The 26,866-nt window shown below is 49.7% G+C and overlaps 9 protein-coding genes across 9 annotated transcripts; 5 read left to right on the top strand and 4 right to left on the bottom strand.

The window, feature by feature from the left end:
- Positions 1–475: 475 nt before the first annotated feature.
- On the bottom strand, positions 476–2,122 carry ssn3 (cyclin-dependent serine/threonine protein kinase SSN3; the record flags this gene model as incomplete). The annotated part of the gene is made up of 3 exons (XM_057133397.1): positions 476–1,544; positions 1,593–1,746; positions 2,032–2,122. The coding sequence occupies 3 exons, from the start codon at positions 2,120–2,122 to the stop codon at positions 476–478; spliced, it is 1,314 nt and encodes a 437-aa protein (XP_056981385.1).
- Positions 2,123–2,516: 394 nt separating this feature from the next.
- N7511_011019 (putative MFS glucose transporter) lies at positions 2,517–4,026 on the top strand (the record flags this gene model as incomplete). Its single annotated transcript, XM_057133396.1, has 2 exons — positions 2,517–2,612; positions 2,665–4,026. The coding sequence occupies 2 exons, from the start codon at positions 2,517–2,519 to the stop codon at positions 4,024–4,026; spliced, it is 1,458 nt and encodes a 485-aa protein (XP_056981384.1).
- Positions 4,027–4,562: 536 nt separating this feature from the next.
- N7511_011018 (putative phosphatidylserine decarboxylase Psd2) lies at positions 4,563–8,079 on the top strand (the record flags this gene model as incomplete). The annotated part of the gene is made up of 7 exons (XM_057133395.1): positions 4,563–4,706; positions 4,760–4,804; positions 4,864–5,079; positions 5,132–5,320; positions 5,350–5,542; positions 5,596–7,850; positions 7,906–8,079. 7 exons carry the CDS (start codon positions 4,563–4,565, stop codon positions 8,077–8,079), a joined length of 3,216 nt encoding a protein of 1,071 aa, XP_056981383.1.
- Positions 8,080–9,278: 1,199 nt separating this feature from the next.
- N7511_011017 (Mis12-Mtw1 family protein) lies at positions 9,279–11,097 on the top strand (the record flags this gene model as incomplete). Its single annotated transcript, XM_057133394.1, has 4 exons — positions 9,279–9,477; positions 9,542–10,111; positions 10,175–10,514; positions 10,566–11,097. 4 exons carry the CDS (start codon positions 9,279–9,281, stop codon positions 11,095–11,097), a joined length of 1,641 nt encoding a protein of 546 aa, XP_056981382.1.
- A 1,210-nt stretch (positions 11,098–12,307) lies between these two features.
- N7511_011016 (threonine/serine exporter family protein) lies at positions 12,308–14,866 on the bottom strand (the record flags this gene model as incomplete). The annotated part of the gene is made up of 1 exon (XM_057133393.1): positions 12,308–14,866. One exon carries the CDS (start codon positions 14,864–14,866, stop codon positions 12,308–12,310), a length of 2,559 nt encoding a protein of 852 aa, XP_056981381.1.
- Positions 14,867–17,589: 2,723 nt separating this feature from the next.
- N7511_011015 (alpha/beta hydrolase) lies at positions 17,590–18,363 on the top strand (the record flags this gene model as incomplete). The annotated part of the gene is made up of 2 exons (XM_057133392.1): positions 17,590–17,949; positions 18,010–18,363. 2 exons carry the CDS (start codon positions 17,590–17,592, stop codon positions 18,361–18,363), a joined length of 714 nt encoding a protein of 237 aa, XP_056981380.1.
- A 494-nt stretch (positions 18,364–18,857) lies between these two features.
- Positions 18,858–19,565, bottom strand: N7511_011014 (acetolactate decarboxylase; the record flags this gene model as incomplete). The annotated part of the gene is made up of 1 exon (XM_057133391.1): positions 18,858–19,565. The coding sequence occupies one exon, from the start codon at positions 19,563–19,565 to the stop codon at positions 18,858–18,860; it is 708 nt and encodes a 235-aa protein (XP_056981379.1).
- Positions 19,566–20,171: 606 nt separating this feature from the next.
- On the top strand, positions 20,172–22,068 carry N7511_011013 (thiamine pyrophosphate-binding protein; the record flags this gene model as incomplete). The annotated part of the gene is made up of 2 exons (XM_057133390.1): positions 20,172–20,268; positions 20,330–22,068. The coding sequence occupies 2 exons, from the start codon at positions 20,172–20,174 to the stop codon at positions 22,066–22,068; spliced, it is 1,836 nt and encodes a 611-aa protein (XP_056981378.1).
- A 911-nt stretch (positions 22,069–22,979) lies between these two features.
- On the bottom strand, positions 22,980–24,719 carry N7511_011012 (uncharacterized protein; the record flags this gene model as incomplete). Its single annotated transcript, XM_057133389.1, has 1 exon — positions 22,980–24,719. One exon carries the CDS (start codon positions 24,717–24,719, stop codon positions 22,980–22,982), a length of 1,740 nt encoding a protein of 579 aa, XP_056981377.1.
- Positions 24,720–26,866: the final 2,147 nt, after the last annotated feature.

Here is a 26,866-nt window from a genome sequence, read left to right as displayed (position 1 = left end):
GATTTCGGGTGTGGATTTACGCTACTAGTGGATGGACTGTGTACAAATTTGCATGGATATTGGGCTGGGAAAGGGATCTCTGAATAGGTTATGGCTTTTATGGCGCAAAACGGGATATGAAAGGCAATATGCTCTATCAGAACTTCGAATAATTTGATCAAAATGCATTCATATTATTCAAATGCATGTTTTCTGCCAGTTTATTCCCTTCTGCGTGACTCCTTTTGTCGGTTTCTCATTGGATCCATTTACATGCTCTGCATAAAATGGTCACTACCCCTACTCTAGTCTTCATTTATAATCCGTAGTATGCCACAAAGCCCAGAGTAAATTCCAACATAACCTATAAAACCAACTTCGCTATCAAGTGCAACGCCAACCCGAAATTCAATATGTCACGTATGATGTGAATATCCCGACCAGTCCGCCCACACACTCTGAGAAACCAATGCAACTGTATAACGGATAGAGTAGACTATTCTTTAAGGCGCTTCGAAGCCCTCATCAACGAATCATCCGGTAGCCCGCTGCGCTTGGTACCGGGAAGACTGCCGGTGCGGATATCATTATCATCTTGGGTAACCCGACGATGCGGGTATTTACTCTCAATGCCCGCAAAGCAGTCACCACTGATCGGGGGTCCATTTGTAAAGTAGGGGTGTGTGAGAGCCTCTTCGGCTGTGATCCGCTTTGCCGGATCATATTCAAGCATTCGTGACAAGAGGTCAAATCCATCAGAGCCGGGTGTCCCAGCGCTTGAGGTATCATTGTAGCCACCATTTTTCAGACAATTCTGATACCAGCCTTCGAGATTTGAGCCGCGGTGGAAGTGTGATGGCTGTCGGTGAAGGACTAGAGACTGGAGCTGGGTGTATTCGGGCATGGAGACCAGACCCGGCCAGGATTCTTTGCGGGGAAGACCGAGGATTTCGACAATCTTCATCATTTGATTGCGCTGGAAGGGTACTGTCTTTTTGCTATCCATTTTGGCTTCTTCGCCCTTGAAGATCGGTCGAAGGGATAAGAGTTCGGCGAAGATACAACCCACTGCCCACATGTCTACAGCAGGCGTATAGTGGCGACTTCCTAGTAATAGCTCTGGCGCCCGATACCATATGGTGACGACAACTTTGTCGCCGGAGAAAAGTGAGTTCAGTGGCTTGTAAAACAAACGAGCGAGTCCCAAGTCGCCAATTCGGATAGCGCCGCTTGACGTGACAAGAATGTTTGCTGGTTTCAAATCGCGATGCAGGACCCAGTTGGTGTGTAGATATAGTAGCCCGTTTAGAAGCTGAAACAAAATGGACCGAACCATAGGTGCCGGAATAGCATGTCGTTGGGGTTGGGTGTGATGATGGATGATCTGGAGCAAATCATGCTCTGTGTATTCGAAGACCATGAATATACATTTGTCTTCGAGGATGATTTCCTCTAGCTGGACGACATTTGAATGCGAAAGCTCTGTGCACAGTGACATTTCACGGATCGCAGACTGTGACAGACCCGTGTACTGGATTGTTTCGCCTTCCTTGTCCGGCTTGAATCTAGGCGAGGTTAGATCTGAATGAGCTGTGATATGTCGCGGAGCATACTTTTTGATGGCAAACTCTCCTTTCTTGCCATTTTTGCCAAGAGCCTTATAGACTCGACCGTACGTCCCACTGCTGATGAAGCCTACAATGTGATATCGATCTCGAACCCGGACCTTGCTGGTATATCCACCCGGTCTTCGGGACTCGACGCCATCTATCAAGGGCCAGTTAGCTCAGATCCAGTTGCAGCAACCTGCTTGGTGAGGAGAAAGTGCCTGATGACAGAAACATATCACAAATTCAAGCCTTATGACCGTGCCAATTGCACGGAGAGATGCAACCCAAATCCATGACACCGAGAACCAAGGGGAAAGAGTTACCACGAGAATAGAATCCTCCAGAATTCAAAAAGGAAAACCCTTTCCAAACATGATGGAAAGAGCAAATACTGCTATGGAAACAAGCCAAGCTTAGGAGATCTGAGAAAATATATAATTACCATCAGTGGCCTGCAGACTGCGTTTCAAGTTCTGGCTGACCCTGGTTCGGGTAGAGAGAGAGCCGGAGGAAGGCGGGTTGGTCAGACTCATTGGAGAAGGGCCTTGAATGCATCCACTGGTGGTAATTCACAAGATTCCGATCGAATGAGTGAGAGGAAGATTGCCAACATTGCCAACATTCCAGCTATTGGCTGGCGATGAGTTGCAGGGTCGAGACAGGAGATGCTGACTCAGCCTGCGTCGGTCCTCTCACTTCCCCGGTTGACAACTTGGGAGCTGACAACTCAGCATCCATAGATGTGATTTCTCTTTCACTCCCCTTTGATAGTTCATATTTAAATCATTCATTTAATCACACCGGTTCAGATTCATTGGGTTCCATCTAAACACTACTACAACCAACCCTGGGAAGAGTTGGGATTGGCGTGATCCTGATCCATCCCTCCAACTCTCACAGTCAGGATCGTTCTAGACCCCTGTCACAATGTCAGATGGATCGAGCAAGTCCAAGGTGACCCCATATTTGGTCTATCTCGTCTTCATCACCACTCTTGGCCCGCTGCAATTCGGCTATCACTTGGTAGGGTATCTAGTCCCCCGCATTTGCCGAGCTGTGCTGATACCGTGAATAGGCGGAATTAAATGCCCCTCAAGCAGTGATAACATGTGAGCGCAAAGGCATTCACTCTGCGGGTAATACATTCCATGGTCTGCCGCAATGTCTTGCGATGAGCCCATCCCAATTCGGGTTGGTCTCGTCAATCTACACGCTTGGGGGTCTGGTCGGAGCTCTGCTGGCAGGGCCTGTGTCAACCAAGTACGGCCGTCTGCTTGCACTTCGTGCAACTACCGTATTCTTCATCCTGGGCCCTATAGCCGAGACTCTCGCCCCTGGAATCCCGCTTCTTATCTTGGGTAGATTCCTCTCGGGAATTGGATCCGGTGCCGCCATTGTGGCAGGCCCGATCTACATCTCAGAGATTGCTCCTCTCGGTTCCCGAGGGTTCTTCGGTGCATTTACTCAAATAATGACCAATGTCGGCATCCTGTTGGCCCAAACTTTGGGATATTTCTGGAGCGAAGCCAACATCTGGCGACTCATCCTAGCTGTGGCTGGCATCATTGGTACCCTCGAATTTTTGGGACTCCTCTTGGTACCGGAGAGTCCTGCGTGGCTCGCAGAGCACGAGAAGGTCAGCCACGCGCGCCGAGTTCTACAGCGGATCCGTGGTCGCAATACCGATATCGAGGCGGAGATTGCCAGCTGGAGAAGATCGGATGCTCCTTCCAGTGAAGAAGAGTCCTTGTTAGCCCAATCTTCGGCGGCTGAATCCCCCAAGGTGCCTTCTGTCTCTTTCTCGCAGGTTGCCAAAGATCCTTACTACCGCCCGGCTATTGTCGCTGTGGTTGGAGTGATGGTTGCTCAGCAATTGACCGGGATGAACAGCATTGTCATGTACAGTGTGTCCCTGTTGCAGAGCATTCTACCCACGACAGCCGCCTTGCTGACGGTGATGATCTCAGTCATCAATCTCTTGATCACCCTGGCGTGCTCACCCCTACCCGACCGCATCGGCCGCAAGACGTGTCTGATGCTGAGCATCTGCGGTATGGGTAGCAGCTCGATCCTTCTTGCAATCAGCATCTACCTGAATGCCAAGATCCTGACAGCGATCGCCGCATTGCTCTTCGTGGCATGCTTCGCGGTCGGACTTGGCCCAGTCCCCTTCATTCTAGCTTCCGAGCTAGTTGGACCAGAAGCAGTTGGCGCAGCGCAGAGTTGGGCCCTGGGTGCCAACTGGATTGCAACCTTTGTCGTCGCGCAATTCTTCCCCATTCTCAACGATGCTCTCGGGGGGCGCGGTAAGGTCTATTGGATTTTTGCAGCCATGGCAGGGTTGTTTGGCGTCTTCATCTACCGATATGTACCAGAGACCAAGGGCAAAGCCAACGCTGATGAAGTCTGGAATCGGACAGTCCGACGACAAGACTAAAATGATCGACCATTTTACCCGTCAACTTTGAATTCGGAGTTTCTCAACGCTTCTCAACAAATAAAATCCAATAGATATTTCGTACCTGGAGGGAACTGCATAGAATACTTAACATGACGCCTGTAAAGCCGTGTTATGCATAGATGCACCCCAGCACACATACACCCCCATACTGTACACCACGTAGGCATCCATGTTATCTGACTTGCGGTGTGGGGATCTTGACGTCGATACCGAGCTAATCCGATGCAATTGTGTCCAACTCTGTCTCCTTCTCTTTCTTTCCTTTTCATGTCCTTTATATCTATTCCGATCCACAACTGACTACTTGGTTCTATTCGCTCGTCTACATTGTCCTGGTGGACATACTAGTGATATTCCTGTCCATAGCCTATTCTGCCCGGCAGATCTAAGATCGCGCGACCTGGGGTCTAAGAACAAGCCACTTTGACTAGGGGGGGGCCTTGAGCCACTACTTATTTTTCCCCCGCCACTTCTTTCTTCTCCTTTTCATCTTTGTCCTCTACACATCCGTCATGGTCCGGTTGGGATTGCCCTCACGGTTGAGTTCGCATCTCTCCGCGAGGAGCGCGTCGTCAACACCCGGCCAGAGCAGAAGCACCAGTCCGCTCCGGGCACCAGACTCGAAACCGCTGCAACTGAAAGTTTCGGTCATTCGGGTAAGTCATTGATGGTGCGATGTTTCCTTTGACGGGATTGACAATATTTACAGGGCCAAAACCTCGCGGCCAAAGACCGCGGTGGCACGAGCGACCCAGTGAGCACCCCTCAACAATTCCCCAACGCAACTTCGGCCGTGATCGCTTACACGTACAGTACTTGGTGGTTACATTGGGAGACGCAAGGCAGTCAACTCCGACAATATTCAAGACACTGAACCCCGAATGGAACGTCTCTTTCGAAATGCCCATCGTGGGCGTACCGCTGCTAGAATGTATCTGTTGGGATCATGATCGGTTTGGCAAGGATTATCTGGGCGAATTCGACATCGCACTAGAGGACATCTTCACTGATGGCCAATTGAATCCAGAGGTAGGCGTGGCACATTCGGATCACCAGGTTTCGGGGCTGACTTCAGACACAGCCTAAATGGTATACCCTCAACTCGAAACGGAAGCCAACCAAGAAGAAGGACAGCACTATCTCAGGCGAAATTCTACTGCAATTCTCCCTCATTGATTCCGCGAACCCCGCTGCGCCGCCGCCAGATACATACCGCAAGTTCAAACGACTCGTATTCTCGGGGGATGACGATGAGCAGATCCCCCGACCGGTTTCGATGATCTCGATCGGGATGAAGAGACCTCCGATGAAGCCGATGACCTGACACAGCCAGAAGTGGTGGAGAAGCGTCGCAGGCGACTTCGCCTGGCCCGCTTAAGACGCAAGTCGCTGGCAGCTCGCGCATATCAGTTTTCTGGCTCAGGCAGCGGAGTGCAAGGCATTGTCTTTATGGAAATCGTCAAAGTAACCGATCTGCCTCCTGAACGGAATGGTACGAGTACCCGACTCACCCAATGTTGACTGATAGACTAACCGATTGACCAGTGACCCGAACATCTTTTGACATGGATCCCTTTGTCGTGACTTCTCTCGGGAGGAAGACATTGCGGACACCAGTCATACGCCATAATCTGAACCCGGTTTACCACGAGAAGATGGTGTTCCAGGTCATGCGACACGAACAGAACTACACCATTAGCTTCACCGTGATGGATCGTGACAAATTCTCCGGCAACGATTTTGTTGCCTCTACTGGTTTCCCTCTCCAAAGTCTCGTCCAATCTGGCCCTATTGCAGACCCTGCGACGGGGCTGTACCAATTTATAGAGTCGGAGGAGATGGTAGAGGAGCCAAGCTCGGCCTCCAAGTCATCGCGAGTCAGCCCCTCCGCCTCTTCTTCAAATCTTTCAAAGGTGTCTAGGCCCATATTGAAGAGTCGTAGCTCCAATACCTCGGTCTCAAGTCAATCCATGCAGGATGTACCTGTGCCAACTCTTGTTACTCCATCCTCCTTCCCAGGAGAAGGAATTGCAGAGATGGATAGCGTCAGCTCCTTGCAGGTGCCCTCCATTACGACTGCGTATGATAGTGACTCGGCCCCGCCACCTGACAAAGATGGCTTCCGATCTTATACAATTCCTCTCATTCTAAAGAACCGGGAGCGCTGGGAAGACAAGCATTCACCCGAGTTGCATGTCAAGGCAAAGTTCCTACCTTATAGTGCTTTGCGTCAACAATTCTGGAGACTGATGCTCAAGCAATACGATGCAGACGAGAGCGGTTGCATTGACAAAGTTGAGATGACAACAATGCTTGATACTCTCGGTTCTACCTTGAAGGAGTCAACCATTGACAGCTTCTTTGAGCGCTTCAGCGCAGAGAACGAGGCCAATGGAAACGACGATCTCTCATTCGATCAGGCGGTGGTCTGCCTTGAGGACACGCTTAAGACTCTGCAAAAGCGAAATGCAATGGGCATTCCAAAGCTGCCCCCGCTCCCGCCGCTGTCGAACTCTGGAAGCCAAGAAAGTGAACCATCTAGCAGCGATGAGCACTTGGAATCCAGCACCAGTGCACCTTCCAACTCCGACCCACGTAGAACAACCATTCCTACCCTGTCTACAGAAGACCAGTCAAGCTCCAACGATGAGTACCCTCAGCCCGATGATCTCGCGGATGAAAGGGGTGAGGAGCACGTTATTGAAATCCGTGAATGTCCTCTTTGCCACCAGCCTCGTCTTTCCAAACGCTCTGATGCGGATATTATTACCCACATTGCTACTTGTGCAAGTCGCGACTGGCGGCAGGTTGACAACCTGGTGATGGGTGGTTTCGTGACCTCCAGCCAGGCACAGCGCAAGTGGTACTCTAAAGTCATAACAAAGATCTCATATGGTGGATATAAACTCGGAGCGAACTCGGCCAATATTCTTGTGCAGGATCGTATCACCGGTCAGATCAACGAAGAACGTATGAGTGTCTATGTGCGATTGGGAATCCGATTGCTCTACAAGGGTATCAAGAGTCGTGACATGGAAAAGAAACGAATTCGACGTGTTCTTCGTTCTTTAAGTGTCAAGCAGGGCCGGAAGTACGACGATCCAGCCTCTGCATCTCAGATCCAAGACTTTATCAACTTCCACCAACTGGATATGTCTGAAGTCTTGCTTCCGTTTGAGAAGTTCCGTAACTTCAACGAATTTTTCTACCGGGCGCTGAAGCCCGATGCCCGTCCATGCTCCGCTCCCGAGGAGCCCAAGATCGTCGTATCCCCTGCAGACTGTCGCTCCGTCGTCTTTGACCGCATGAGCGACGCAACGAGTGTCTGGGTGAAGGGTCGCGAGTTCTCTATTGAAAGGCTGTTGGGCAATGCCTATCCAGATGATGCAGCTCGGTATCGTAATGGCGCCTTGGGTGTGTTTCGTCTGGCGCCCCAGGATTACCACCGCTTCCATATTCCCGTCGATGGAATCATGGGCGAGCCTAAAACCATTGAGGGCGAGTACTATACTGTGAATCCCATGGCGATTCGCTCCGCGCTGGATGTCTACGGTGAGAATGTGCGCGTCCTCGTTCCTATCGACTCCGTTTCCCATGGCCGGGTCATGGTTGTTTGTGTTGGCGCCATGATGGTGGGTAGCACGGTCATCACCCGGAAAGCTGGCGAGAAAGTCACACGCGCTGAAGAGCTGGGCTACTTCAAGTTCGGTGGTAGCACCCTTCTCATTCTCTTCGAAGAGGGCAAGGTCAACTTTGACAGGGACCTGGTGGATAATTCCAAGGGGGCTCTAGAAACTCTGGTCCGTATCAGCTCTATGTGTTTTTTGATCCACGACACTGACCTAGATGATCTAGATCCGAGTTGGCATGTCTGTCGGCCACAGTCCCGATATCCCTCAATTCGAGCCCGACATGCCCAAGAAGGCCGAGAATATCACCGCCGAGGAGATGCAAGAAGCCAAGCGTCGCATCGAAGGCAGTCTTGCACCCCCGAGTCACCCTTCCACCATACTGAAGACACTCACCTGATCTTTCTTTCGTATCTTTGAGGACTCAACTCCCAACATCCGACACTCTTTCACTGAACATAATTTTCAACATTGGCGCTGGCGGGGGTCATTTGTATCATTTTATTTTACACAACATAGCGTTCATCTGCAGAATTCTGCACATTGCGAGCATTGGTGATGAGGTGGTGCACTGTAGAGATGAGAGACAGTTTGATATAAAAAAAATATGCATCAAGCGATTTTCGATGTTCTTGTATATGTATTGTTATTCGAAAAATGCGTCCACAGTGTGGCTTGTTTTGCTCCAGTTGTTCCTAGTTCTTGATCGGTTTATCCCACATGCTACAGTACATATATATGTTTCAAAATATTTTCATTGTTCCATGCTTTTATTCTGAATATGACCTCTATTCTCTGCTACTATAATTTGTCATTTCTTCAAATTCGAAATGATTGGCTTAAGTTTCATTTTCTCTGAGAGATTCGCTGCCCAAGCATGATCAAGCTGATACTCAATCAAGTATTGAGAGTCCACTAAATCCGAGAGGGGGTAAAAAAAAGGGGCAAGAAGGACAAGAAAATGCAATTTTGTGTTTTTCTGCAAAGAGATCAGTCAGGTTAATTCCCCCGACAAAACAAGAAGAAGAAGAAGAACAGCCAAGTACAAGTTGAAGTATAACGGTTGTAAATCCCGAAGCAGACTAGCGCAGTCCCCACGCGCCCGACCAAAACAACCGCGTGCGAGAATCCAACCCACCACTCACCACCCCCCGACCTATGCTGCGCTCCCCTTGCGTGTCATTTCGTGGTCAAACTGAACAACCACATCGCATAATCTGCTGCTCAATTTCCGCAGCTTCTGCATCTGAACGCGACCCGCGCCTGACATTCCGCCCACCGTGAACACATTATCCGCGAGCATCGACCAGCTCGACCGGACTACCACCACTATACACGCCAACAGAGAGTTAGGCGACTACTCAATCGGCAATCTGGGTGGCTTGGCTGAGAGCTAGTTGAACTGCCTAGAGGAGAAATTTCAAGGCCGGCGTCCTTCCGAACAGGGGAGTTGATCTTGTTGATTCTCCAGGAAGCCTCTGCAACCAGGGGTATTCGGCTGGAGAAAAAGACAGCTTATAGAGACTATCCAACGCAAAACCAGAGGATATCCTCGTCCACAAGGCTTATCAACAAAACCCCGCGTGCACCCCTCCTGACATGACAATCGCGGTCCTGGCGACTACTACGACTACGACAAAGCGTCGCGAACCGCTGGGGACGATAGCAATGGCGGCCCCAAAGGCGCAATCACAATCCGCGGGCGTATTCAGAGGCGCAGGGGAACGGAGGACTACGCGATTAAGCGCAAGTAAACAAGGACTGGAGGAACTGACAAAGGACGGGAAACGGAAGCCTGGTGAGTGATTTCATTTGAATGGGGGATTTGCGCGATCCTGTACGGCAAATGTCTAACCCAGCAGTTACAGTGCAATACGAGGAAGATGATGGATTCCAGTTCTCACGAAAACCGCCTAAGAAGTCCCGGCCTTCAGTTGAAGCGGTTTCCGAAAACCCCAATTCGGATATGGAGAATGGACACCCTAAGGCAACACCGAGACGAGGGCGGCCACCGAAGAAGCGGCCGGAAGATATTACTGGTTCAAGCGGGGTGCCAGCGAAGGGGGTATCCATGGAGCTTCCAAGTAGGAGGCCGACGAGGGGGTCTGGAAAGACGAATACAGAATTGGAGACTCAGTCCGCAACCGCGACACGCGCAACGCACACCCGCGATAGTCCAGAGCACCAGCCAGAAGCCAAGAAACCGAGAAAAGGACGACCCCCGAAACCGAAAGCGCCAGAGACAAACGGATATCGGTCACCAGAACAACCGCCTGCGGGAACTAAGGTGGCACTGCCTACAGCTGATACCCCGGTCATCCAGCGCAACAAGGAGCTCCGGGGTGGGAAGGGTGATAAGAAAGGACGACGAAGCAGTTTGAGCAGACGGGGACGACGAGCCAGTGATTTAATCGACTCGGGCACGTCTAATGGTGAGTTTTCTTGTCTGTGAAATATTATTAAAGGCCAGCCACTGATCGGTTTCTACTGTATAGCACTACCCCATCGGGAAGTCAGCGTTGCAGACTTTTATAAGCACATTGCAGACGAAGGCCTTCTAGAGCCGCGAAGGATGCGCCAGCTTTTGATTTGGTGTGCGACTCGTGCGTTGGGCGACAAGCCTTCAGGGGGCTCAAATTCGGATGACCAGAGCGCACGGTTAGCAGCACGTGTGATCCAGGAGGAGCTACTTCGAGAGTTCTCGAGCAATTCAGAGCTTTCCAATTGGTTCTCTCGGGAGGAGGTGAATCCTCCAGCCGTGATTGTGAAGAAACCGAACCCACGAAACGTGCAGAACACGGATAAAATCAAAGAATTGGAAGAGCACATACAAAAGTGAGTATTCATTGCTTTCAGTTGACGTACCACTTGGCTAACGAATTCCAGATTACAAAAAGAACGACAATCTCTCAATGCAATCCTCCGTCAACCAGCCATTCCAGCCCTTAAGTCGGACTCGCAAGTGGGCCAGCAACAGCAGACACAATCCTCTCAGAAATCACAACGGGAAGAAGTTGATCCCACTCTCCTAGACCCCTCTCAACAAGCCATATTGAGATCTCTCAAACCTCCGACTCTACCTGAAGAGGAATCTTCTAACACATCTTCTACCCGACCACCTATGACCCCATCTGCTGTCTCATCCCAAATATCACGCATTACAGCTGGTCTCGCGCCAACACTAGATGCCTTCGCAGCCGGTGTACATGACATCGAACTATACCGCGCTTCCGCAGACGCCGTCTCATCTCGAGTACTCCGCATCTGCTCACAACGACTAGAAGAGCGCGACGCGCATAATACACAAGGCCGTCTCGCAATCGAAGGCGACGATAATAACCAGCCGCCAGATATCCCAAGGCCCCGAGAAGACCTGGGTCTTATTCTGGGAGCACTCAGTCGGCTCGAGAGGCGATAGTATTGCCATTCATCTGCTGTTTCCGAGTTTTTCTTCTCCCGGTTTATATCCTCAATAATTTCTTTTCTGGCGATTCTTCGTTCGTTTCTTTTCTTCATTCTTTCCTTTCCTCGATCTGGGTATTACTGCAAAAGTTCCCCACGAACGACCTGGTAGCGATGATCTTGATGAGCCCCGGTTCTCATGGGACTGGGGAAAGGCGCATTTATGGGGTTGGCTGGCATTTACATCGTTTCCACAAGCTCGGAGTTCGGGGGTTGTGATCTGTTTCATGCGGTGAATTGTGATTTTAGGCTGGGGTAAATAGGTAGCCTAGTAGTGCCTAATGCATGCCATCAATTATTAGCACAACACTGTTATATCCAATCTTGGAGATGAACTATACCTCGGAGATTAATCTAACCCAATCCAAGACAATCTAACAAATAGACTTCTGTTGGCTGTGTGACGCAGCCTGCCGGAAGCTTACTTCCTTGAAATGAGCCTCGGCAATCCGACTGTATGAACCCTTGCAGAGAGCCTCGGGGCTTAGGGCTTAACCTACAGTATATGCAAGACTTGAACCAACACGGTAAATTATCACAACGAAAGCTAATATAGCCTAGGTATCTCAAATATCAGATAACAATGTACTCCGTATGTAGCAAACAATAACAAACAGCACGACAGAATTCCAAAAAAAAAAACAAATCCAGGTAAATGATAGTGCTGCTCCATAAATGTTGACGCTTCAAGAGCCCGCTAGCAAGGAAATACTAAATTTCAAGATAAGACCTTAATACAAACCCCAAAACACAACAATTTTGCTCTTCCTGCCTCCTGTTCCAAAAGACACCCGCAAATCAAGACCAAAGCAAGTCCCGGGAAAGGAAAGGTCAGCACAGAACAAATACACACAGGGAGGTCCTCCGTGATTTTGGTCGTGACTCATAAGAATCGTAGCTTCTATATATGTCCAGACTGAGAGTCGGGAGAGAGGTAAAGAGGAACGGAGCTCATAGTCCGTATGCATACGCAACGCAAGCTTCAATTCGCCGCTCAATGACGAATGATTTCAGAGTGAAGATCTCTGTAGATCATCAAGATAAAATGCAAGGGGTTGATAGGCTACGCCCGCATAAGCAAATGATTAAAACCTGCAAGCCAGACGTGCCGCTAAGATATCAAATGGAATGGGGATGTCAGGGGTCGCTGGTCAAATATTGGCAGCTTAGAAACTGAACAGTCCACTTCGTTTTTTGCCGAGTGGATAGACCACTAAAGCAGCGAGGAACAGACCGACAGTAGTGCCAATAGCAACCTGTACCATACCGTATCCGATATCAAAGACGACGCCATAGCTTTGATTCTTCGCCTGATCAGATGATAGGCTCTTCGCTGCATCGACGAATCCCTGTGTTCCATTGTTGACAACCGCATAGGGAGACCGGGTCATCTCCTCCGCAGAGGTGATACCCGATATCAACGAGCCACTGGCTGCAAGACCAGAGGGGACAAGAACGAAGATGGCGGGCAACATGGCCGCAGCAGCGAGACCATGTCGTAGCCGACTGTAGAAATTGCCCATTACGCCAATGACAAAGGCACCGAGGGCATTGGAAACCTGAGTATTGGAATAGAAGCGCTTAGCGCTGAAGTAATTGACCACATAGCCTGCCAGAGAGATAACCATCATGATAGGAATTTGCCGCCACTTGGCACGATTGACAATTGCCAAACAGACGGTGAACACGATAACGAATGGGAACCGCTGAAGGTACTCATTATGAATGGGACTGGCAGGACATGTGTATGCAGTCGAGGCTTGTGAGTCGAGTAGGCCGTATACGGCTGTGCCGATTGTGATTCCAAATCCGAGGAACAGGGAATAGATGATAGCATAGACCATGCGGACGGATCCAGCAATGATACTTCGTGATTGGAGCTCGAGACTTGCACAAAGAACCGTGTATCCTGGTAAGATGAGAGCGATGGCTGACTGTGCCAGAGCTGAGAAGCAGAAGAGAGGTTCACCCTGGAACCGGATGCTTCCAAAGGCACGGGCAAGAAAAGAGGTCAGTACCGCAGCTGAGATCTCAAAGACGTTGGAATATAAGCTTGATTTAGGCGAGAGGATCAACTGAAGTATTCCAAGAAGACAGCCCAGCAGAAAAGCGACAGGGATATCGATCGGTCGAGCGTTGAAAGCGAATGGTCCAACCGATGCACTAGCACAGCCATGGGCGAAGATCAGGAAGAGAATGTGAAATTTGCTTGGATTCTTCATCACCTTGTCCAGTCGTTGGATGGCCTCTTCGACCCCAATGACATCGTGAATGACCTCTTTGTAGATTTCATGGACATCGGCCAGCTTGCCCAAGTCAATTCCTTGACTGGACCGGACAACCTTGACTTCGGTTGTGTGTGTAGAGGCATCATCGAATGAAATGATCATACAGCCAGGAATATACAAGAACTGTCCATCAATCTGGATGACTCGGGCTGTCATTCGCATGTACTCTTCCAACCGATGAGTCGGGGCTCCATACTTCATCAGGGCACGACACAGACGAATTAGATATCGCTGCCGAGATAAAAGTTCAGCAATATGGACTGTGATATGGATTTCATCCTCAAGTTGAGATTTAGGCCTGATACGACCACCTAGACTCGGAATAGCAGCACCACTGCTGCGGGACCGCGTGAGCATCGCAAAAGGCGAGCTAGAGTAGTGGGAATGCTGAGAGGATCCAGCCACGGAAATGCTCGAGCGAGCAGAAGTCTTGTCGTACCACTTTTTAGGAGGCTTCCAGACAGAGTCTGGGGACAAGCCACGCTCACTCCATTCGGACGCGCTCCCTTGTCGAGAGCGTGTGTGCTCATAGCGGCCACGACCATGGCCGTGACCGTGACCATGGCTGTTATGCGAATGGTCGTAGAGCTTGAGGAGTGATGAAAGCACCCCTCCACGGTATTGAGTTGGCCGGTCACAGGACTCGGAGTCTCGGTCTTCGCTTGGGGTATCCTGACCAGACACAGAGGGAGCTCGAAGGCGAGTCAGGAAATCGAAGTCTCGGGGTGACATTTGGCGCAAAATATACTGGGCTTTGGAGATGCGCGGAGTTGATCGCCGGTCTATGAAGGCCGATTCATGATCATGTATTAAGTCGTCGAAGAGTTGTTTCTCAGGAAAAGAGATTATAGGGCACTTATCCCCATCTTCAGCATAACCCGCCTCAGTCGGAGTGGAGGCGATAGAAGACAAAGATCGACTTGTCTTCGGAGATTTTGGAGGACTGAAAAGGGATATGAGTCGATGGGCCCTTTGATGTGCGAAGTAGATAGCCCCCTTGTCATTCATACGCCCATGCAGCTCCCCTACAGTCCCCGAGCTAGTAGTCCCGGTGCTGATCGTCAGGCCAGTGACATCCACTGACGCGCTAGTGAGGCCATCGACCCTTGGTCCAGCCAGTGAGGAGCTTGGAGAGCTGCTTTCCTGAATAGCTGGAATGCTGGCCGTGGGCAGAGGTCTTTGCAATAGCTCACAACCCCTTCGGTCAAGTCGGAAGTCGATCGCTGTGGGTTCGCTCTCGGATTCGCGGGCCACTTTGAACTGACTCGTGCTGGGAATGCCTGCATTCCGATGCCTGTCCTGTGCACCGCCACTCGGGATCCGTTGAGACAACTTGTTAGGTCTATGACCGGGCAGTGAGAAACGCAAGCCTGATTGTGGTTTAATATCAGGCTTAGAACGGCGGGAGATCGGAAGGTCAAAATAACCCCCGGCCATTTGGGTGGGTTTTTGGTCTCTTTTTTTCTTTTTTTTTTTCTTTTCTAGTTTTCTTATAATAGAAAGCTTCTTGTCATTTGGTTACTCAATGGAGCTCACAGGCCTCTTCGGTGACCGGACTTGAAGAGAGCTGCACGGTAGGGCTGACTGTAGCCCGGCAACAGTCAGATATGTGAGCTAACTTGAAAACCTCAGCCTGATAGTTTCAATCGTCTTTAGAAATGAAGCTGACCTTGTAATCCGTGGAGCAAAGCACAAAGAATGAGACAAACCCACCCACCGTGGGGTTTCTTCGGAAAGGGGGTCAGGGTCGGTGGAAGACCTGCCAGAAAGGAAAAATTTGTCACGAGTACATAATTCTATGGATGACAGGATAGCGTATCGGAGGTTCAAGGCATCTGTAACCTCGGAGGAAGGGGTTTCTGTGTGAGAGGGGAGGAATATGTCGATATAAAAGAGCCCTAACATCATGGCATGGGAAGGTGTTTCTCTATTTAGGCCATTCTTGGCTCGAAAACTACAATTAGAAAACACTTCCCGGGGCTTTTTAGCAGTACACGGGCCATATCCAGAAGAACTGAAGACACTATGATGGATTGGTGGGATTTGGTCGCCATGATGATCCCGTGTAGCCACCAAGGGGCCACTTCCGTAGGCTCTTCTGCTTGAGTTTGATTTTTGATTTATCTGTTTTTGAGAATTGTGAACCTTGCCACGGTAGACCAGCTGGCACATGTTTTTTTTTTTCTCTTTTCTTGTTTGGCTAGAGTGGAGGATGGTTCAAGGTATGTCAGAGACACAGCCTACCGGAATGGTTCACAATAGATACGGAAGACCTCCCCTTGGTGGATACTTCACGGGAGATTGACGCGTTTAGTTGAAATTGACCCAGTTTTTCTTAACCTGCAAGGAGATGATTTGCATTAGGGCCGAGGTTCCGGCTCGTGGATCAACGACACGCATTACAAGATCTCGTCCGAACAGAACAGGTGCTCAAGGGTAAAGAAGGGGACCGAGCTCACAGTCGATGAGACCAAAGAGACTGGTTGGTTTCACAGTCCTATGAGGTAGCACAAAGTAGCTGAGAGTCTCATGGCCGCAGCCAAAGGGGGCGTTGTGATATCGGGGTATGGTTGGAAAAGGATCTTCAGAATTGACGATTGAAGCAGATCAGTGGAGCAACTCCTTTTTGGTATAGCTCAATAAGCCTTTCATGCTGACTCAGTGCTATTTGGAGTCTGACCTGTCTTCTTTATGCCATCTTCAGCATATTCGTAATGTACTTGTGAATTGGTCCAGCCCCTTGTGTGCCTTGAACGTGGGAAATCATCCGACAGGCGAAGCATCGTCATATATGCAAGATACCTGCAAGATACCTCCTTTCTACTCGACCAGTCAAGAGCCATATATTTAAATCTATTCTTTACCCACTTGCATAGTCCACATAGACCATGTCTCGGGATCGCTCCGGTGGATTCGCAAGAACACTTTTTTCTTTTCGACCGAAGTCTTAGCAAAAGAATATCCATACCATGTGCGAAAATCATGGAAGACCCCCGAAACCCGACTTGGCGCTGAGCACTCGAAGTTGTAGGGAGGGTTGATCAGTCACGGCGCAGTATAAGTACAGCAGATAAGCAAATGTACCAATATCCAGGGATATTGTGCCCATGAGCTCGGCCATTCTCTGGCCAGGTTGTGACCTGTGCCAATAAGAAAGGGTGACAACCACACGCGCTCCTGGCTTAACGCAAATGCTTTTCCACGATGTCAAGATCTCCATGAGCTTTTAGGCTTGTCATTGTGCGACCTATGGTTATTTATCTAGGAAGTCGTCATTAGAATTTGAATGCTATTCAATCTCTGCATTGGACAAGTTCGGAATTTTAAGCTTGCAGCTGTGGCTGTCGAGTCATCCCAATCAGGAAAGCGAGAATGAAGTTGTGAGTTGTGATATAGCAGATGAAACAGTGAGGATGATCGTAGATGGAACTCAAAACGTTGGCCCTTCAAATCATCTCCAATGAGCATATATTCAGATCGATCATGTGCTTCTTTTTCTGGGCCAGTGACTTTATATCAAGCCGAGTGGCAATATACCGACTTCTACCCCATATCTCCATGCAACAGCGCGACCGCACAATTGCCCGTGTCACCCTCATACTCTTCAAGGTCACACTGACCAGCTGTGCTGGACATAATGGTGTGACATTTGAAAGATGCAGGGACTGATGCTTAAAGCTTGGACTGCAGCGTGTAGACGTTCCTCAGATGCTCATATTCTCGGTTAGACACATGTCTGAAATATCTAGATCCCCGAGAAAACAATTGCATATTCTACATTAGCCCTTTTCGGACAGCTATATCCAGTCCTAGAGGGAGGGAGGGGGAAGAAAGCCAAGCGCCTCCGGAGTTCGTGCTCCAATTAGGGCTGTCGGGTAAGGCTTTCGGGCCGTTCCAGTAGGTTGCTATGTGAGGGAAGCCAGCCATACTGGATGGATTGAACACGATCCATCTATCCATTAATTCAAGACTCTCGATACTTGGATCGTTTTCCTAGAGCGCAAATTCAGAGTCGCAAAAGGCTAATAAGGCTATGCAAACAAGCGTAGGGCTAAGCCTCTTTCCGACTGGGGTTATACTAAGTGACTCACTTTCCTTTCTTCGCCATCTATGGGGGATTTAAACCTATACCATCTCTCCTTCACTCTGTACCTGCTACCATGGAACACTTCCGACATACCGCTCACATCGGAACCCACTCTTTGAGCTACGCATTGCGAGGAATTCCTCGGCAGCCCGGCGCTCCGCTTGTGGTGGCTCTGACCGGGATCACCAGCAGCGCGCTAGAATGGAGCGCGGTGTGTCGAAATCTCGAGAATGATGCATCCGTGCTGCTGTATGAGCGGACTGGCTACGGTCAGAGCGAAGCATGCCCTACCGCCGAGCCGGACTCCCTGACAATTGTAGATGAGCTGTCTCGGCTACTTGCCGCCGCGGCCCTGCCACCCCCGTACCTAGTGGTTGGCCATTCCTGGGGCGGAATTCTCGCGCGGGAGTTTCTTGCTTCCCGTGGACCCGAAGTGATCTGTGGGATGGTGCTCGTGGATGCCGTACAGGAGCGGATGCTCTTCGAGACATAGCCCGATCCCTGTATCACAGCTGTCACGGCAGGATTGAACTATATGGAAGTCGTCGAGCTGACCCGGGAGTATCGACTGACGGAGATCGAGTGGGCTGAGCTGATGGCCGAGGAAGCTAGCCTACACCACACGCAACAGGCCACCCGCGAGCTGTCTTATCTACAGGTCAGTCGGGCCGTCTTAGCTAAGAAACAGCAACTCCTCCCTAGTCGAGATCTCCTCTGCGGCCAGCCGCTGAGTGTGCTCCGGGGCAATTCACATCGGGACCAGGAGCGGATGTACCAGCGGGGTGTGGCTCAAGGCCTGGGGACTGAAGCCGAGCGAGCGGCCTTTCGTCACTATCTAGAGCGCTAGGACGGTAGTGAGGAGGCCTTTCAGCGTGAACTCCTGAATCTGTCGAGTAACGTGCGCTTCTCCACGACTTAAAGTGGCCACAATATACAGATCACCGAGCCAGAACGCGTCGCTGATGAGATACGTTGGGTCCTAGGACTTCCCCCGTTTCGAGGAAACCACCATCTAGTCCTCAAATAGGGACCTAATGGTCACTGGACACTATCCTGAGCATAGAGTTTGGCCTGCAAAACATGGCAGCCCCAGACATCCCGGACCAATGTGCCTCTTCTCCAGGCGAGGGCCAAAAGATACGGAAAGCTGCCAGAGCCAATGTGACTAGCTGTGTTTATTTCCCACTCATCAATTCTGAGGCTTCGGCCTCTGCGCAAGCTATTGCTAATGGTAGTGAGAGATCAATGGTATCATTAACATCTATTTATCATATATTGTATCTATACTAAGATCTATAAGTGTAGATAAAGATGATACTGTATATATCATCCACGCCTCAGTTAACCTCCCTCTGCAGCATGAAGCTCAGCTTCCCTTCCACCATGGATGATCTCCTGGTTGAAATCTTCGTTGTGAGGCAGCTCAACTGTATACTTGTCAATGACAGCCGCTTGGAGGCTGACTTCCCCAGTAAACCCTGTAACATGACCGCCTCTAGTTCTGTCCTTGGACAAAAAGTGCAAGTGAAAGCCTGCGACACTGAATCCTCCACTGAAAGCTGGAGACCAGAAGCCAAATAGTGTGCCCTCGATATCCTCCAGGCTCACGAGTTCCTGTCTTTTGGCCAACTCCGAAAGAGGCTCTCGGGGTCTGCATTGTCCTGCTATCACCCGAAAATTGATATCTTTCAAGATTCCATGGAGGCGAATTGACAGAAAGCAGTTCTGCCGAGAGGGCAGCAAAGGATTCAATGCCTCAGGTAGCGAATTCATGCTTAGAGACCGAAAGGTCTTTTGGAATGTTGGCTCAAACCGAGTCATCATCACAAAAGGGAGAGCGTGGGAGCTTTGGACTGTTCGAATCTTTTCCCCTGGAGGGAAGTGGTAGGCGTTGCCGTCCACTATAATCACTTCTCCGTTTAAGCCGGGGACAGTGCCGAGGCCATGATCGCCATGAACCAGGGCCTTTTGGAGCAAAGGGCCTGTTTGACAGATGCCGTCCAAGAGAGCACCTAGAACGGAATACTGATAGATATTGTTCTTGGTCATCGTGTTTGAACAAGGAGTTGAAGGACGACGATATAGATCGTGGTAAGACTTTGGAGGGTATGCGCAAGTCAACTCTCGAGTTAGGCTCCCATTTCTCTCACTATGGTCTGGCAGATCCTCTCCAGTTTAAACAATAGAATCTGATCCTTGTTCCAGGCAAGTCTCAACCTTTGTGATGTGTGGTAGCACAGTGTCGCCAAACATGCATTATCTTGGGTGGCCCCGTGTCACCAAACATGCATATGAGGCCAAAATTCTTGGAACATCATGTATTATAGGCAGAATGAAGTTGAAGAAGCAGCCCAACATATGTTGATCAGTTCTCAAACCGTCCTGCCACTTTCTCCCTTACCGATATAGTCTCCTGACCTACCCGAGGGTGTGCAGTCATACTGTAAAGATCAAATTATTCTAGAATGCCCTCTCTGACTAAATCAAGTTTTATCAGAATCGATGAACGCAAATATCATTGGTTATACGTAGAACTGGGTGGTTGAACACATAACGAAAGTATTTGGGATGAACGAACACCATTATTTAAAGATGGCCGCCACAAGAATCTCAGTCTCAGAATCTCAGAGTCAATCAAGGTTTCTACGTCAAACCATGCCAGACCTTCAAATGAAACCCGACTGTCCCAAAGGCCTCACAGGAGGTGAACTGCTCTGTGAGCTTCTCGGGAGCCACAATGTTGACCATGTGTGTATGTGAATTGTCCTAGAAACAGCTCGGATCCTACTCTAATATCAAATCATCCATATCAGTCGGATATCCAGGCGGTGCAGCTCTTCCTCTTTTTGATGGAGTCTACAAGACCAACCTCTTCCAATTCATCCTGTCTCACCATGAACAAGGGGCTGGCCATATGGCAGAAGGCTATGCGAGTGCGAGCATGAAACCAGGCGTTGTACTGGTAACCTCTGGCCCTGGAAGCTCTAATCTCGTCACGCCTTTGCTCAATGCTCTATTGGATGGAACACCAATGGTGGCTATCTGCGGTCAGGTAGCTACCACTGTTCAAGGAACTGGGGCCTTCCAGGAAATTGACGTTGTTCCCCTTGCTCGGACATGCACCAAATGGTGCTCTTCCGTTAAAAGCGTCCGTGATTTACCGGACATCATCAATGAGGCGTTTCACCAAGCCACCTCTGCTCGACCTGGACCGGTTCTTGTTTCCATACCAAAGGATATCGGCAAAGAGGTTCTGGACCCAATTTCACTTGGCTACCCTCTGACACCACCCGGGGAAGACACACCAAGCGGTCTCATGTCTATGACAACCATACCCAGGGCTATGCTTCCTGGACTTGCTTGTGATATCGAAAGTGTAAAGCCTCAAGTAAGCCAGGTTGCAGCACTTGTCAACCACTCTCAGCGTCCAATCATATGTGCTGGCCATGGGGTCCTTGCTAGCAAGGACGGTTCAGCATTACTGTCTCAAATTGCAAAAACATACAGAATCCCCGTAGTCACCACTTTGCTAGGACTGGGATCTTTTGATGAAGATCACGAGCTGGCCCTGCATATGATAGGTACTTATGGGGCTCCATATGCCAATTACGCTCTCCAAAGTGCCGACCTGATACTTGTGTTTGGGGCCCGCCTGGAGGAGAGAGCCGTGGGTAGTCCAGCTGGATATGCCCCCAAAGCCAGAGAAGCAGCCCAAACTGGACAAGGTGGCATCATTCAGTTTGACAATAATGCAGAAAGTGTGGCCAAGGTAGTCAAACCAACGCAGCCCATATTGGGTGATTTGTCCGTGACCTTGCGACTTCTGCTCTCACGGTTAGAGAAGAGAGACGACAATGACATCTGGCTGGATCAGATCAAGGCCTGGAAGAAGCAGTACGCATTCCGAACGCCTCAAATAGACTCGGCGAGCCTGTGTTCTCCCCAGCGGGTGATTGCCGAGGTAGATCGCCAGACAGCGCCAATCAAGCACCGCACCATTTTGACCACAGGCGTGGGACAGCATCAAATGTGGACAGCGCAGCGTTATCGCTTTAGACATCCCCATTCATTCGTTACATCTGGTGCTCTGGGAACCATGGGATTCGGAGTCCCTGCCGCCATTGGAGCCCAGGTAGCCCAACCGAATCACACAGTGATTGATATTGACGGCGATGCCTCATTTTGCATGACTATGGAAGAGCTTCTCACTGCGGCGCAATACAATATTCCTATCAAAGTGATTGTGTTAAACAACAACACTCAAGGAATGATTGCCCAGCTTCAACGGGCTGATTATGAGGGCCGAATCTGCTACAACCGTCAGAGAAATCCCCATTTCGTGCAGCTTGCAGAGAGCATGGGATGTGGGGGCCGGCAATGTAGTGATTCTGGTGAGCTTTCAGACTGTATTACGTGGCTACTAGAGTATCAGGGGCCGGCATTGCTAGAAGTTCTGGTGCAAGAGGCGGAAATGCTTCCAATCGTGCCGAATGGAAAGGCATTGGATCTCATTAAACTAGAATCTGGCTCAGTTGAAACTTCCCTGGCTTAAAATAACACCACTTTAGAGGGACTTGGTTAGATTTTCGATTTCAATTTCCTTCCCCAATACCACTTTTTCAACTGGGGAAATAGACTTGCCTGATATATTTCATATTCAAGATACCTGCAATTTAACAAAATGTGCCGAGTGTATTTGTGGTGGTTAAGGAGAAAGAAAGGGCGGTATGAAAACCATACATTGAGCAGCAACTCTCGAACCTGAACGGTCGTCTCCTGTCACTTGGTCTTTCTTCAATTGTACAAAATGAGCGGAATAACACATCTTTCCACTTCCTCGAAGAGTCTGTAGGCTGGGCAAGCCCTTTTTAATGGCATGAGAATTGCAGCATGCTCTGTGTAAGTTGATTGAAGTGTCGTTTAACGCAGGCCGTACATCAACCATCAGCCGACTGGTGAATTGGTTCTTAGAGGTGATGGCTTATGCATGCTACTGTACAAAGAGCAAAAAGGATCGAGGAGAATGAGATGACAAGGGAAAGATTATCCTGTTGATATGTACATGACCGGATGTACACCAGAAACCGAATGTCAAGAAGAGGCTGTACCGTGAACAAGGCCTGTTCCGATGTGAGTTCGGTTTGTCTTGTCTTCAATCCCAGGTAATAAGCTATTCTGTCCAAGCCCAGCTGCGGTGAGTCTAGGTAACAGAAGGATAAGAGGCATTGAAAAGGAATGAAAGAAGGAAAAATGAAGTCATTGCAGACCAATCGAGGTCTTTCGTCACGAAACATCAGAGCTAAAAATGTAGCCAGGCAAAGTAGTAATAAGAAAAGGAGTGGAAAAGGTTCAACCTTCATCAAGGCTCGATCAAAGTCGAGGTAGCAAATAAAAGACAAGACCAATCCAAAGGAAACTTGAAAAGAAAAAAGGTCATACGTCGCTGTCACATGATGTTCAGTGTTACATGAAAGGGGTCTTGCGCTTTTCAGCGCTGGACAACACCAGCATTGGCGTCTTGCGCCGTTCTGGTGCTTGAGCCACCGGCCCCTGGCCAGCAACAACAGCCGCAACTGAGGGCGAGGAGGTACCACTGTGACTAGGCGAAGGGGCATATTCCCCACGAACATCCACAAACTTGGACCCAAAATAGCCACCATCCTCGCTGGTTGGGGTGGCACTGTGGAAAGAACTGTCTGGGGAGCCACGCTCCCGGCCAGACTTCTCCTTTCTCTCAGATCCAATGGCACCATTGGCCACTGCACGTAGGCTACCGAGGCTGGGCTTGCTGGAGAGACTACCGCTGCGCACGGTTGCATCATCGCCATCAGAGAAAGTGAATTCTTTCTCGCTTGCCGGTGTATTAGTACCACCGCTGCTGTGGTATCCAAGACTACGTGTATCGCCACGACGCTCAATACCCGCACGAACAAGGTTGTGAACAGCACGGCGGCGTTGACGAGTCGCGAAATTCTTGCTACCCTCGTGTTGAGAAGTGGGTTTGGCAACAAGATCCTCGAGCGAAGGAGGTCCACGGGGCTGACGGATAGGATGCTCACCAGCACGGGAATGACCGGGTCCGAAGGTTCCAGTAGCTGGTGTCGGCGGTAGTGCAGCAGAACGAGGGCCATGTCCCACATTGGCCTTGTTGGTATCTATACTGGTCTTAATGGCCGGGTTAAACGAAGGATTCTTCCGGTGGCCGCGGCGAAGAGCGCTCACAGATGCCTCGTGCGGCGGGGAGGGGCTGCCAGTGGGAAGCGACATGGTTTGCGGGAATTGCATCACAGAGTGCGCAGATTCTCCGGGAGGAGAGATCTCTGCACGGAATTGCGGCACCTGCTGGCCAACATGGGATCGGGTATCTTGATAGGACTGAGCTGGACCATCATCCTGGGAGTTATCCATAATGTAACTCTGCTGACCAGTCAGAGGATTGTAAACACAGAACAATCCAGGCCTGCCAGGAACTGGCTGCACAATCGGCTGAACGCCTTGCTGGAGCTGTTGCTGATAAAAACCCATGCCGGGAAGGGAGGCAGCTTGCTGATGTTGAGTCATGCCCAAGTTAAGACCTTGAAATTGCTGAGCAGCAGCAGTGACACTTATCAGCTGCTGCTGTAGGCGCTGCTGCTGAGCAGCAAGAAACAAGTTGGTCGACATGATCTCCGCGTACATGTTCTCATCAATGGGGATATCTCCACCACCAATGTCAAGCATGGGGGGTGCAAGCACTTGCTCTGGCAAAGTGTACATCATGCGATTTTGCTGCGCTTGATGGGATTGGTGTAGGTGGTTCGACTGATGAGATTGATGCAAGTTCATGCCTTGATTGGCGTACATTTGCTGCGGAAATCCGGTTCCTGTCGCAGTTTGTGGAACTCGATCTGCCCCTCGGCTAGGGAAACCAGGGAATCGTCCACCCTCCATTGCATTCCGTTGTTGTTGGGAGGGAATTGTGGCAGATTTGGGAGCAGTGCGCAACCCAGCCAAGAGGTGAGAACGACTGGTGCGTGGAGTAGAAACCGAGGCGGAAGCCTGAGATTCATCAATGGTAGCGATTTGGGGTGGCACGCTCAAACGCTTGATGTGAGAGCCTTTGCGACGCGAAGCAAAACCAGAGCCCGGGACCCCAAGGGAACCGCCATTATCGAAAGAAGAGTTGAAAGTCATTTGAGCAAGACCGCCAGCGTCCATACTCATATTGGTTGATGAGGGGAGAATTGTAGGTATGTGCAAAATTATGCGAGTGAAGCAAGTCGCGTTGTTTCGCGTCGGGGATTCGAGAGCGTTTGGGATCAACCACAAAGCTGAGTTCACTTCCCGATGATTAAGAAATTATGTTGTCTATGCGAGGAGCGCTAAATGAACCCGGAAGCTCGAGATTCGACGGCCGTCAAGGTAAGCGAAGATGCAAAATTCAGGATATCTGCGGTGAAAAATCGGTTAGCGACATCAGGTAGCAAAAGAGAGAAAATACGCACCAATAAGAATGGCAATTGCCAAAATTATCAAGCTGTACAAGAGCTGCACTGGGGTTGAGATTCGCAAAGTCGAAAACAAGCCTCGAAGCAACGAGCAAGCAAACGTAACGGGATGACAGACACCGAAAAGACGATTATGAGGGTATCGCAGAAATGTCTGTAAAGAAAGACCGCAAAGGAATAAGAAGAAGTGAAAAGCCAAAGGATATGCTCTGCAAATCCCAGGTGAATAATAAAGAGGCGATGCGAGGCCGAGGTTTGAGACCTGGAGGCTGAGACACAAGCTGAAGGTATCAAACAACTCAGTGCTATGCAGATGACGAAATCAGGTTCAAGAACCAGGTGAAAGGAGCAAGGTCGGAAAAGTAGTGTAGAATCGGAATTCGGCCAGACGCGAGTAACCTTTTCAGGGGCGGAACAGATCGGAGACTATTTGCAAGGGTGCTTTTTTTGGTCTTTTCTTCCAATAAACGAGACGAGCTGCAGGGAAAGAAGGAATGCAGACACGAGGAGGGGGGAGAAAAAAGAAAGAAAGAAGCGAAAATTAGGATGGTTGAGGAAGAGAAGAGCGAAGTTGTGAGGATGTGGGGAATTATCGAACGGGTGCAGCCTCAGGCACCATATACACGCTATTCCCAAAGGAGATTAGATCGGAGACATCTCAGGTCCCAACTTCTTCCATTGTTCTTTCTTTCTTTTCCTCTCTCGTTCTTTGTGACTGTCAGTCTGTCTTCTGGGAGCTCCTTATACTCTGCATTATTGGGCAATTCAAGATGAACTCCCAGTTTTTCTGCCTAAATCCATCTGGGTGATATGAACTGATGCCTACTCGGCTCTGACTGGCTCGTCGTATCAACCAATAAGCAACACACCTAGGCCTACAGTAATGTACAGTGACCCCCCGTCACATCCCCTGCCAAATCATTGGCTGGTAGCCACTAGCGGCGCGACGTGGCCGCCGTCTACGCCTGACAATGTCCCTGGAGCCGCTCGCCGCTGATGCCAAGCTGCCGGAGGCTGCCAATTGTCTCACTTCAACTGCTTGCTAAGGAGCTTGTTACTCGCTCGGAGCACATTTTGATTATTCATTATCACATCTCAGGGCTGAAGATCAGGTGGGATTGCACAGACCATGGCACTGTTCAGATCGTGTGTCGTTTAAGGGAGCTACTGGGCTAGCGTGATTATGATCTGCATTCACGATGGGTCGTGAAGATCTTGGATGTAAATTCCATAGTTGAAGACGCCTAAGCCATTTATTTTGCCACTGATTTACTCCGTATGCTACATATACTGTATAGTATGACTTTGCACTTCATTTCCCACTACTTGAACGTCTGAATTCTGTACAATCATGGGGCGCGCTCTTAAACCTGTCTACAATAGCTCCTCCCATCTTACTAGTAGTGAATGCTCCAAATATACCATTCGATTCCAAGAAGACCATGGGCAGAATGGTACTTGAATCTCAATTCTCAAAGCCATACAATGTCTGGCAGTAGTCGGAAAGCCCACTCAGTGAGGAACTTACGAAATTAATCATGCTTCCCAAGGTTATTGACCCCCGATGAAATCACCGAGGGCGATTGTTCATTCAAATGTTATGTTGTGGTGTTCAACGATAACCGTTTCCCTTTATTTACACATTGAACTCTGTACAAGCCCACGGAAACCGTTGGACAATCCGTGTCCAAATAATTCCTTCCAACAACAGGTGTAAATGAGGCGGCGAGAAGCCATGAAAATGTGAGAAGAGGACAATGAACATGAAGAAACAAAGAGACATTACGCAGGGTATCTGCCGGCTCTGGGTATGCCAGAAGGAGAGAAAATCAATGAATCGTGACATGTAAAGCAAACCAAGAC

This window comes from Penicillium nucicola (assembly GCF_028828085.1).
Source record: "Penicillium nucicola strain IBT 29836 chromosome Unknown utg000010l, whole genome shotgun sequence".
Classification (NCBI taxonomy): Eukaryota; Fungi; Ascomycota; class Eurotiomycetes; order Eurotiales; family Aspergillaceae; genus Penicillium; species Penicillium nucicola.
This window is presented reverse-complemented; position numbering and strand designations above follow the sequence as displayed.